Raw genomic sequence first — 12518 nt, 5'->3', positions numbered from 1 at the left:
TTTCATTCCTGCTTTCCTGCTATCGATTTTCCTGCGGAAAGTCGTCAGATGGCGGCAAACGCGCTGCTTTATCTTAATTTATTATCCAAGTTTAGCGCCAATTCCGCCCGACTGAACAATGCATAAAGTACGGGGCCTGATAAGTGAGAACCAACAATGAGTTGATAAATTATTTTTATACGGTGTTTTTGAAATGACTAACTTTGCTCATGGATTGTGAGTATAGTGCCTCTGGGGAAGAGTCGCTCCAGTCTTTTTTGGCCGAAGATGAGCGCCTTTTACTCAGATTTCGCAAAAAAGAACTGCTTTTCAAAATTCTAGTCATTGGAGATTTCGGAGTTGGTAATTTGCTATTTTTTAATTTATGCGCTCACACTTGTTATTTATTTTTTTTTTCAGGGAAAACTTCGATAATTAGACGATACGCTGATGGTAAGTGATAAGAAACTGATTTGGAGATAAACGCGTTTTTATGTATTTAATATGTTCGGAGTATTTCACGAATTCCTGTAATAATCGATAAAAACCGCATTCCTTACATACTTTGTCTAATCAATATCAAACCGTATGAATAGGGAGCGAACCAAATTTTAAATCGTCGTGAAAATAGACTAGTCCTTTGGCAAACTATTCCGTCACCTAACGCCACACGGTATTAGTTTATTCACTTCCCAGCAATAAAATTATCAGCGTGTGTGATAACAAGAGATGGAACAACAGGAATTTTATCTCCATTAATTAGGCAACTCTTGTTTACTTTTTTAATTAAATGGGACACTTTTACACGCAGGTACATTTTCGTCTTCGTATAAAATTACAATTGGCGCCGACTTCGCACTTAAATCTTTAACGTGGGACAAAAATACTCAAGTTAATGTGCAATTATGGGACATTGCGGGGCACGAACGATTTGGTTACCTCACAGGTGTTTACTACAGATATGCGTAAGGAAGTGTTTTAATTACATAAATTGAAGGACATTTGATAAGGCGTACTTTAGGCAAAAAAAACTTCTGAAACTCTGACGTTGTTTGAATGATTTGTGTTATTCTAAACAACAAAAAACTTTTTGTGGCTTCACCAGTGAGGGTATTAAAGCACTGGGAAAAATATTTTTTTGTATTTCTATTAATTAATGCGCCTAAAGTCCGGTCTTTAGAGATAAGCAATGAATCATGCGTGAGGTGTTTAATTTTAGAGTTGCCGCCGCTATTGTTTTTGATCTGACGAGACCTGAGACTTTTAAATCGGTAGAAAAGGTACCAAAACCCCTAAATTGTAATTCTCTCCTCATGTTTTTTGTCTAGTGGTTGCTCGATCTGCGCAAAAAAGTGCACTTACCGGGAGGTGTTCCCGTACCTGTTGTGATTCTAGCAAATAAGGGTGATATTACGATTGCAACCCTGCCTCAAGAAATAGTGCATTTCTGCGAGAAATACAACATATTAGCGTGGTTTATCACTTCAGCGAAGGATAATGTCCACATAGGTAAAAATAAGCGTTATTCAAGCGTGGTAAGTAATCTTTTATTGCAGATGAGGCAATGTTGACTCTGATAAATGCAGCAGTGGAAAATCACGAAAATTTGCAATTTCCCGCTGCCGTAGACAATGACGTGGTCCATTTAGCAAATGAGGATACTCAGTTTTGTCAAAACAATCAAACACACTGTTGTCAAAGATGAGGCTATATTTTGTAACAAACTAACAATAACAAACACAAATAAATTATCGTTCAGGTCGGATTTTGGCCGAGTTTTTGCGCCGCCGCGATTGCATTCTCATTCGCAAGCATTTGGAACTCCTGGAATCGTTGAGAAATGCGTTGATTTACTTTGAGAAATTTTTCGAGGCAATTTAACGCACAGCGATCCTGTAATAGCAAAATAAAATGATCAGAAACCGACAGTCGTTACTTACTTCACTCCCTTTGATATTCCGAGATGTGAAATCCGAAACACAGTCCGTGAAACACAATTCGGCTAGTTTATTGTAAGAGATGAGGAAATCTTTGAACTGCAAATAAAAATTTGAGAATTGAAATTGTTGTTTTTTTGAAATTACCGTTTTAACTTGCTCTGCATCGACATTTTCGAGCCCGGCACCGGGGGGAAGTGTTACATTCATTTTAATTTAAGTTTTGTTGTGGTTTTCACCACAGAACAGAAAGGGTTAAGAAGTGATAATTCCCTAGTAAATCACTGGCAACACGAGAATCCAGCGCCTCTGGTGCTGAAGTGCGTTACTACCACGGTAAAGTGCCACGTTTGAATAAATTCCTTTTATATTGTTTTTTATTATTTTTATCTTACAAGTTTCATTGCAAATTGTTTAAAATAAAAAAATATATTTTCATTTTAAACAAAATGAAAACGTTTTATATTTATTTTAAACAAAATTTGAAATGAAACTTACAAAAAAAGTTGTTTTGGGGTAATAAAACACAGATTTTGTTAACATTTTTATTGTACACTTGAGTAACATAACAAATTAAATTTTTCAAAAAATTAAAGTATTGTATTATTTCTTAATTATACAAAAATTATAAAAAAATTAAATCAGTCAGTGTTGGCATGTTTTGCCTGTCTGCTCGAGACTTAAAACAAAATAAGGTCTGCTTTGCAATGACTTTTACCTTGTCTGTCAGCAAACAGTTGCCCACGCTACGACCACGAGGAGGTACATGCAGTGCACTGACACACTCGAGCGCAAATAAGAAACTTAAAAGTAAATTCTGAAATACCCTAAATAGCGAAAACGCCAAAATTTTGAACTTACAGGATCCTCAATTTTGCAGGCATTCCTCCACAATTCTTGAAGCTTTGGATTCTTAGGGAAGGTGAAGAAATGCTTATTGGACTGTCCTTTGTTGGGAACATAATCACTGGTGCATCCGGGGTATTTGCAGGAATATTTGCGATAACCAGCCATGACTAAAGTTCAGTTGAGTAGTAGAAATCAAAAATCCGTCACTCCAGACCAATGCCTTTAAAATAGAAAGAAACACCAATCAAAAAGATGAGGTTATATTAATAAAATAAGAGATACTTATCTTTTTGGTCGGCGCTCAACACCAGGAATTGACTCACTAACGAACTGTAATCAGAATTTTTGCTTTGATTAAACGATTAAACAAATAATTGCTACATACTTCCGGTAACACGTTGAACGATGAGTGACAAAACAACACTTTTGGCGCGATATTTTCGGTGCGATCTGCGCGCAAGCGTAGATGTCATTGTTACGTCAAAAAATATAATTTAATGAAATCCCTAATAAATACGCGCTTGTTTTAAAATAAGCAGTCGTCATTGGTCGTCCCTTTTCATCTCCCCGGGAGTGCAAAACCCCCCTCGCCTATACTCTCGTGTTGCCAATGCGCGTATCCCACTTTCACCCCCATGGTTTTCACGAGGTAAATTTGTGAGGTTATGCAAATCAGTGATTGTCACTTGACAAGAGGTGGATAAAAGAGAAAACTGCACAGGCATCCCGAACTGATATAGCCAAATCGAGCTCTCACTGACACAGCTTCCTTGATTAATGAAGGGACTTTCCCTTCACACGGCTGGCCGCATTGCTTAGTTCCTTGGCATATTTTTGTTTCTGAGAGGGAGCCACTATAAAGTAAAACAATTCTGACAGTTCTAAGGTTAAGTGTTGTCACACTGCTGTCAGTGCAGAAGATTTCTAAGGCAAAACGCATTAGTTTTAGCTATATAGTTGTAGAAAACGTATTCTACAAACATTTGGCACGTGTTTTTACTATGAGGAACCAAAAGCGCATGTTGCCATGTGAGCGACCAAGAGCATATGCCAAGAGCGAACTGCGAAACACAAAACGAACGTAAAAAGCATCATACAAACTTGAACATTTTGCCGAATGGTAAACAAACATTTTTATGCTCACGAAAATGATCAAAAGAGTGTTGGAACGCATTTGCAACCAACTGTACAAAATGTAATTAGTGTCCAAATGCTTTGCATTTCAAATTTAGATTAAAACTTGTGGAAAAAAATTAAACTAAGCTTTGTCTTGCCTTCCTGTTAGCAAAATTTTGTATAAATCTTGTGCAAAAGAGGTTGAAAACTTAAATTTGTAAAAAATATGACGGCTGTCACGTTTGAAACCAAGTGAATTTTTCAGCAGCAACTAATAGATGGCGCTACAATAAAGTAAGCTCTCAAAAAACACTTTTTTTGTTCAATGCGACCAGCCGTGTAAAGGGTACCTCCCTTCACTAATCAAGGAAGCTGTGCTCACTGAATTAGGTTTTACTGATGATGCGGATAGATGGCCTTAGTGTTTTACGGGAAAAAAAAATCCTATTGGCGGATTTAAAATTTCAGATTATTGAAGAAAAACGTGGTGCCGATGCGCGGCTGACAAGTAAAAATTTCACAAACGTCACAAATTTCACAAATTTGAGTTTTATGAAATTATTAGTTAGTGAAATAAATAAATACGACACCTTCACCTACCTTCATATCGCTTCCACGTTGGCTACCGTTTGTAGCATTAAAAAAAATTAAAAACAACACCAATAAAAAATCTTTATTTGCATGAAAATTACAACAAGCGACATAATTTTACGGCTGTAAAAAACAGTCAACAATGTTATATTTAAGGATTGCTCTAATTGGTCAAATTAGTCAATAACTAATTTGTCCGGCAAGAACCACGTGGAGGTTTAGAGCATTCTTGCCAGGAAAAATGGATATAAGGATGAGGTAAACAATGATTACTTCAAATGAAGGGAATAAAGGAATTATTGGTTTGTGAAATGAAAAAATAGTACACAAAAATCAAAGCTTTTTCACTTGGCGTTAAATAAATGCTCTTACCTTTATACTGCATCTGCTACCATTTGTAGCAAAACCTAAAAAATAAATTAAAAACACAACCAACAAAAAAATTAATTTGTAGGAAAGTTACAACAAGCGACTTTAATAAATATTATACAGAATAAAGAATACACAATACGGTATAATATATGGCACACAAGCTATTAAATCAACACATCACAAGATAAAACGCAAAAAAATGCACCTACCTTCATATGGCTTCTGCGTTGGCTACTGTTTGTAGCATTAAAAAAAATAATAATAAAAATGAAACCAAAATAAAATGTTTATTTGCATTAAATTTTGAGCAAGCCACTTTCATTCATTGAAATTAAAGGCAAAATTTCGTGGCAATAAATTATTTGAGTGGTTTATTTTATTTATAGTTACTGTATTTAAAATGTGTCACTCAAAACATCACTTTTCAATACCGCATTTAAAGATTTTAATTGCAATTAAGTTTTATGAAATTATTGGTTTGTGAAATAAATAAATACGACACAGCAATAAAATACACCTACCTTCATATCGCTTCCACGTTGGCTACCGTTTGTAGCATTAAAAAAAATAATAATAAAAATGAAACCAAAAAAAAATAATAATAAAAATGAAACCAAAAAAAATGTTTATTTGCATTAAATTTTGAGCAAGCCACTTTCATTCATTGAAATTAAAGGCAAAATTTCGTGGCAATAAATTATTTGAGTGGTTTATTTTATTTATAGTTACTGTATTTAAAATGTGTCACTCAAAATATCACTTTTCAATTCCGCATTTAAAGATTTTAATTGCAATTAAGTTTTATGAAATTATTGGTTTGTGAAATAAATAAATACGACACAGCAATAAAATACACCTACCTTCATATCGCTTCCACGTTGGCTACTGTTTGTAGCATTAAAAAAAATAATAATAAAAATGAAACCAAAAAAAATGTTTATTTGCATTAAATTTTGAGCAAGCCACTTTCATTCATTGAAATTAAAGGCAAAATTTCGTGGCAATAAATTATTTGAGTGGTTTATTTTATTTATAGTTACTGTATTTAAAATGTGTCACTCAAAATATCACTTTTCAATACCGCATTTAAAGATTTTAATTGCAATTAAGTTTTATGAAATTATTGGTTTGTGAAATAAATAAATACGACACAGCAATAAAATACACCTACCTTCATATCGCTTCCACGTTGGCTACTGTTTGTAGCATTAAAAAAAATAATAATAAAAATGAAACCAAAAAAATGTTTATTTGCATTAAATTTTGAGCAAGCCACTTTCATTCATTGAAATTAAAGGCAAAATTTCGTGGCAATAAATTATTTGAGTGTTTTATTTTATTTAAAGTTACTGTATTTAAAATGTGTCACTCAAAATATCACTTTTCAATACCGCATTTAAAGATTTTAATTGCAATTAAGTTTTATGAAATTATTGGTTTGTGAAATAAATAAATACGACACAGCAATAAAATACACCTACCTTCATATCGCTTCCACGTTGGCTACTGTTTGTAGCATTAAAAAAAATAATAATAAAAATGAAACCAAAAAAAAAGTTTATTTGCATTAAATTTTGAGCAAGCCACTTTCATTCATTGAAATTAAAGGCAAAATTTCGTGGCAATAAATTATTTGAGTGGTTTATTTTATTTATAGTTACTGTATTTAAAATGTGTCACTCAAAATATCACTTTTCAATACCGCATTTAAAGATTTTAATTGCAATTAAGTTTTATGAAATTATTGGTTTGTGAAATAAATAAATACGACACAGCAATAAAATACACCTACCTTCATATCGCTTCCACGTTGGCTACTGTTTGTAGCATTAAAAAAAATAATAATAAAAATGAAACCAAAAAAATGTTTATTTGCATTAAATTTTGAGCAAGCCACTTTCATTCATTGAAATTAAAGGCAAAATTTCGTGGCAATAAATTATTTGAGTGGTTTATTTTATTTATAGTTACTGTATTTAAAATGTGTCACTCAAAATATCACTTTTCAATACCGCATTTAAAGATTTTAATTGCAATTAAGTTTTATGAAATTATTGGTTTGTGAAATAAATAAATACGACACAGCAATAAAATACACCTACCTTCATATCGCTTCCACGTTGGCTACCGTTTGTAGCATTAAAAAAAATAATAATAAAAATGAAACCAAAAAAAAATAATAATAAAAATGAAACCAAAAAAAATGTTTATTTGCATTAAATTTTGAGCAAGCCACTTTCATTCATTGAAATTAAAGGCAAAATTTCGTGGCAATAAATTATTTGAGTGGTTTATTTTATTTATAGTTACTGTATTTAAAATGTGTCACTCAAAATATCACTTTTCAATACCGCATTTAAAGATTTTAATTGCAATTAAGTTTTATGAAATTATTGGTTTGTGAAATAAATAAATACGACACAGCAATAAAATACACCTACCTTCATATCGCTTCCACGTTGGCTACCGTTTGTAGCATTAAAAAAAAAATAATAAAAATGAAACCAAAAAAAAAAAAATAATAAAAATGAAACCAAAAAAAATGTTTATTTGCATTAAATTTTGAGCAAGCCACTTTCATTCATTGAAATTAAAGGCAAAATTTCGTGGCAATAAATTATTTGAGTGGTTTATTTTATTTATAGTTACTGTATTTAAAATGTGTCACTCAAAATATCACTTTTCAATACCGCATTTAAAGATTTTAATTGCAATTAAGTTTTATGAAATTATTGGTTTGTGAAATAAATAAATACGACACAGCAATAAAATACACCTACCTTCATATCGCTTCCACGTTGGCTACTGTTTGTAGCATTAAAAAAAATAATAATAAAAATGAAACCAAAAAAAATGTTTATTTGCATTAAATTTTGAGCAAGCCACTTTCATTCATTGAAATTAAAGGCAAAATTTCGTGGCAATAAATTATTTGAGTGGTTTATTTTATTTATAGTTACTGTATTTAAAATGTGTCACTCAAAATATCACTTTTCAATACCGCATTTAAAGATTTTAATTGCAATTAAGTTTTATGAAATTATTGGTTTGTGAAATAAATAAATACGACACAGCAATAAAATACACCTACCTTTATATCGCTTCCACGTTGGCTACCGTTTGTAGCATTAAAAAAAATAATAATAAAAATGAAACCAAAAAAATGTTTATTTGCATTAAATTTTGAGCAAGCCACTTTCATTCATTGAAATTAAAGGCAAAATTTCGTGGCAATAAATTATTTGAGTGGTTTATTTTATTTATAGTTACTGTATTTAAAATGTGTCACTCAAAATATCACTTTTCAATACCGCATTTAAAGATTTTAATTGCAATTAAGTTTTATGAAATTATTGGTTTGTGAAATAAATAAATACGACACAGCAATAAAATACACCTACCTTTATATCGCTTCCACGTTGGCTACCGTTTGTAGCATTAAAAAAAATAATAATAAAAATGAAACCAAAAAAATGTTTATTTGCATTAAATTTTGAGCAAGCCACTTTCATTCATTGAAATTAAAGGCAAAATTTCGTGGCAATAAATTATTTGAGTGTTTTATTTTATTTAAAGTTACTGTATTTAAAATGTGTCACTCAAAATATCACTTTTCAATACCGCATTTAAAGATTTTAATTGCAATTAAGTTTTATGAAATTATTGGTTTGTGAAATAAATAAATACGACACAGCAATAAAATACACCTACCTTCATATCGCTTCCACGTTGGCTACTGTTTGTAGCATTAAAAAAAATAATAATAAAAATGAAACCAAAAAAAAAGTTTATTTGCATTAAATTTTGAGCAAGCCACTTTCATTCATTGAAATTAAAGGCAAAATTTCGTGGCAATAAATTATTTGAGTGGTTTATTTTATTTATAGTTACTGTATTTAAAATGTGTCACTCAAAATATCACTTTTCAATACCGCATTTAAAGATTTTAATTGCAATTAAGTTTTATGAAATTATTGGTTTGTGAAATAAATAAATACGACACAGCAATAAAATACACCTACCTTCATATCGCTTCCACGTTGGCTACCGTTTGTAGCATTAAAAAAAATAATAATAAAAATGAAACCAAAAAAAAATAATAATAAAAATGAAACCAAAAAAAATGTTTATTTGCATTAAATTTTGAGCAAGCCACTTTCATTCATTGAAATTAAAGGCAAAATTTCGTGGCAATAAATTATTTGAGTGGTTTATTTTATTTATAGTTACTGTATTTAAAATGTGTCACTCAAAATATCACTTTTCAATACCGCATTTAAAGATTTTAATTGCAATTAAGTTTTATGAAATTATTGGTTTGTGAAATAAATAAATACGACACAGCAATAAAATACACCTACCTTCATATCGCTTCCACGTTGGCTACCGTTTGTAGCATTAAAAAAAATAATAATAAAAATGAAACCAAAAAAAAATAATAATAAAAATGAAACCAAAAAAAATGTTTATTTGCATTAAATTTTGAGCAAGCCACTTTCATTCATTGAAATTAAAGGCAAAATTTCGTGGCAATAAATTATTTGAGTGGTTTATTTTATTTATAGTTACTGTATTTAAAATGTGTCACTCAAAATATCACTTTTCAATACCGCATTTAAAGATTTTAATTGCAATTAAGTTTTATGAAATTATTGGTTTGTGAAATAAATAAATACGACACAGCAATAAAATACACCTACCTTCATATCGCTTCCACGTTGGCTACCGTTTGTAGCATTAAAAAAAAAATAATAAAAATGAAACCAAAAAAAAAAAAATAATAAAAATGAAACCAAAAAAAATGTTTATTTGCATTAAATTTTGAGCAAGCCACTTTCATTCATTGAAATTAAAGGCAAAATTTCGTGGCAATAAATTATTTGAGTGGTTTATTTTATTTATAGTTACTGTATTTAAAATGTGTCACTCAAAATATCACTTTTCAATACCGCATTTAAAGATTTTAATTGCAATTAAGTTTTATGAAATTATTGGTTTGTGAAATAAATAAATACGACACAGCAATAAAATACACCTACCTTCATATCGCTTCCACGTTGGCTACTGTTTGTAGCATTAAAAAAAATAATAATAAAAATGAAACCAAAAAAAATGTTTATTTGCATTAAATTTTGAGCAAGCCACTTTCATTCATTGAAATTAAAGGCAAAATTTCGTGGCAATAAATTATTTGAGTGGTTTATTTTATTTATAGTTACTGTATTTAAAATGTGTCACTCAAAATATCACTTTTCAATACCGCATTTAAAGATTTTAATTGCAATTAAGTTTTATGAAATTATTGGTTTGTGAAATAAATAAATACGACACAGCAATAAAATACACCTACCTTTATATCGCTTCCACGTTGGCTACCGTTTGTAGCATTAAAAAAAATAATAATAAAAATGAAACCAAAAAAAAATAATAATAAAAATGAAACCAAAAAAAATGTTTATTTGCATTAAATTTTGAGCAAGCCACTTTCATTCATTGAAATTAAAGGCAAAATTTCGTGGCAATAAATTATTTGAGTGGTTTATTTTATTTATAGTTACTGTATTTAAAATGTGTCACTCAAAATATCACTTTTCAATACCGCATTTAAAGATTTTAATTGCAATTAAGTTTTATGAAATTATTGGTTTGTGAAATAAATAAATACGACACAGCAATAAAATACACCTACCTTCATATCGCTTCCACGTTGGCTACCGTTTGTAGCATTAAAAAAAAAATAATAAAAATGAAACCAAAAAAAAAAAATAATAAAAATGAAACCAAAAAAAATGTTTATTTGCATTAAATTTTGAGCAAGCCACTTTCATTCATTGAAATTAAAGGCAAAATTTCGTGGCAATAAATTATTTGAGTGGTTTATTTTATTTATAGTTACTGTATTTAAAATGTGTCACTCAAAATATCACTTTTCAATACCGCATTTAAAGATTTTAATTGCAATTAAGTTTTATGAAATTATTGGTTTGTGAAATAAATAAATACGACACAGCAATAAAATACACCTACCTTCATATCGCTTCCACGTTGGCTACTGTTTGTAGCATTAAAAAAAATAATAATAAAAATGAAACCAAAAAAAATGTTTATTTGCATTAAATTTTGAGCAAGCCACTTTCATTCATTGAAATTAAAGGCAAAATTTCGTGGCAATAAATTATTTGAGTGGTTTATTTTATTTATAGTTACTGTATTTAAAATGTGTCACTCAAAATATCACTTTTCAATACCGCATTTAAAGATTTTAATTGCAATTAAGTTTTATGAAATTATTGGTTTGTGAAATAAATAAATACGACACAGCAATAAAATACACCTACCTTCATATCGCTTCCACGTTGGCTACCGTTTGTAGCATTAAAAAAAAAATAATAAAAATGAAACCAAAAAAAATGTTTATTTGCATTAAATTTTGAGCAAGCCACTTTCATTCATTGAAATTAAAGGCAAAATTTCGTGGCAATAAATTATTTGAGTGGTTTATTTTATTTATAGTTACTGTATTTAAAATGTGTCACTCAAAATATCACTTTTCAATACCGCATTTAAAGATTTTAATTGCAATTAAGTTTTATGAAATTATTGGTTTGTGAAATAAATAAATACGACACAGCAATAAAATACACCTACCTTCATATCGCTTCCACGTTGGCTACTGTTTGTAGCATTAAAAAAAATAATAATAAAAATGAAACCAAAAAAAATGTTTATTTGCATTAAATTTTGAGCAAGCCACTTTCATTCATTGAAATTAAAGGCAAAATTTCGTGGCAATAAATTATTTGAGTGGTTTATTTTATTTATAGTTACTGTATTTAAAATGTGTCACTCAAAATATCACTTTTCAATACCGCATTTAAAGATTTTAATTGCAATTAAGTTTTATGAAATTATTGGTTTGTGAAATAAATAAATACGACACAGCAATAAAATACACCTACCTTCATATCGCTTCCACGTTGGCTACCGTTTGTAGCATTAAAAAAAATAATAATAAAAATGAAACCAAAAAAAAATAATAATAAAAATGAAACCAAAAAAAATGTTTATTTGCATTAAATTTTGAGCAAGCCACTTTCATTCATTGAAATTAAAGGCAAAATTTCGTGGCAATAAATTATTTGAGTGGTTTATTTTATTTATAGTTACTGTATTTAAAATGTGTCACTCAAAATATCACTTTTCAATACCGCATTTAAAGATTTTAATTGCAATTAAGTTTTATGAAATTATTGGTTTGTGAAATAAATAAATACGACACAGCAATAAAATACACCTACCTTCATATCGCTTCCACGTTGGCTACCGTTTGTAGCATTAAAAAAAAAATAATAAAAATGAAACCAAAAAAAATGTTTATTTGCATTAAATTTTGAGCAAGCCACTTTCATTCATTGAAATTAAAGGCAAAATTTCGTGGCAATAAATTATTTGAGTGGTTTATTTTATTTATAGTTACTGTATTTAAAATGTGTCACTCAAAATATCACTTTTCAATACCGCATTTAAAGATTTTAATTGCAATTAAGTTTTATGAAATTATTGGTTTGTGAAATAAATAAATACGACACAGCAATAAAATACACCTACCTTCATATCGCTTCCACGTTGGCTACTGTTTGTAGCATTAAAAAAAATAATAATAAAAATGAAACC

General features: G+C 29.5%; 2 protein-coding genes and 1 long non-coding RNA gene across 3 annotated transcripts; 2 read left to right on the top strand and 1 right to left on the bottom strand.

Annotated features, from left to right (window-relative positions):
- Nucleotides 1-77: 77 nt before the first annotated feature.
- Nucleotides 78-1903, top strand: LOC664522 (ras-related protein Rab-32). Its single transcript, XM_970520.5, has 6 exons — nt 78-342; nt 400-432; nt 791-944; nt 1199-1259; nt 1308-1488; nt 1536-1903. Exons 1-6 carry the CDS (start codon nt 210-212, stop codon nt 1682-1684), a joined length of 711 nt encoding a protein of 236 aa, XP_975613.4. The 5' UTR covers nt 78-209; the 3' UTR covers nt 1685-1903.
- Tim9a lies at nt 1672-4206 on the bottom strand. Its single transcript, XM_008194072.3, has 4 exons — nt 3412-4206; nt 2064-2155; nt 1920-2015; nt 1672-1872 (listed from the first exon to the last, which is right to left on the bottom strand). Exons 2-4 carry the CDS (start codon nt 2124-2126, stop codon nt 1735-1737), a joined length of 297 nt encoding a protein of 98 aa, XP_008192294.1. The 5' UTR covers nt 2127-2155; nt 3412-4206; the 3' UTR covers nt 1672-1734.
- On the top strand, nt 2259-3139 carry LOC107399057 (uncharacterized). The gene is made up of 2 exons (XR_001575739.2): nt 2259-2726; nt 2780-3139. It is a non-coding gene; the product is annotated as an uncharacterized LOC107399057 (long non-coding RNA).
- Nucleotides 4207-12518: the final 8312 nt, after the last annotated feature.

This window comes from Tribolium castaneum, chromosome 9 (assembly GCF_031307605.1).
Source record: "Tribolium castaneum strain GA2 chromosome 9, icTriCast1.1, whole genome shotgun sequence".
Taxonomy (NCBI): domain Eukaryota; kingdom Metazoa; phylum Arthropoda; class Insecta; order Coleoptera; family Tenebrionidae; genus Tribolium; species Tribolium castaneum.
Note: the sequence above shows the minus strand (reverse complement) of the source record. Positions and strands in the feature narration are given on the sequence as shown.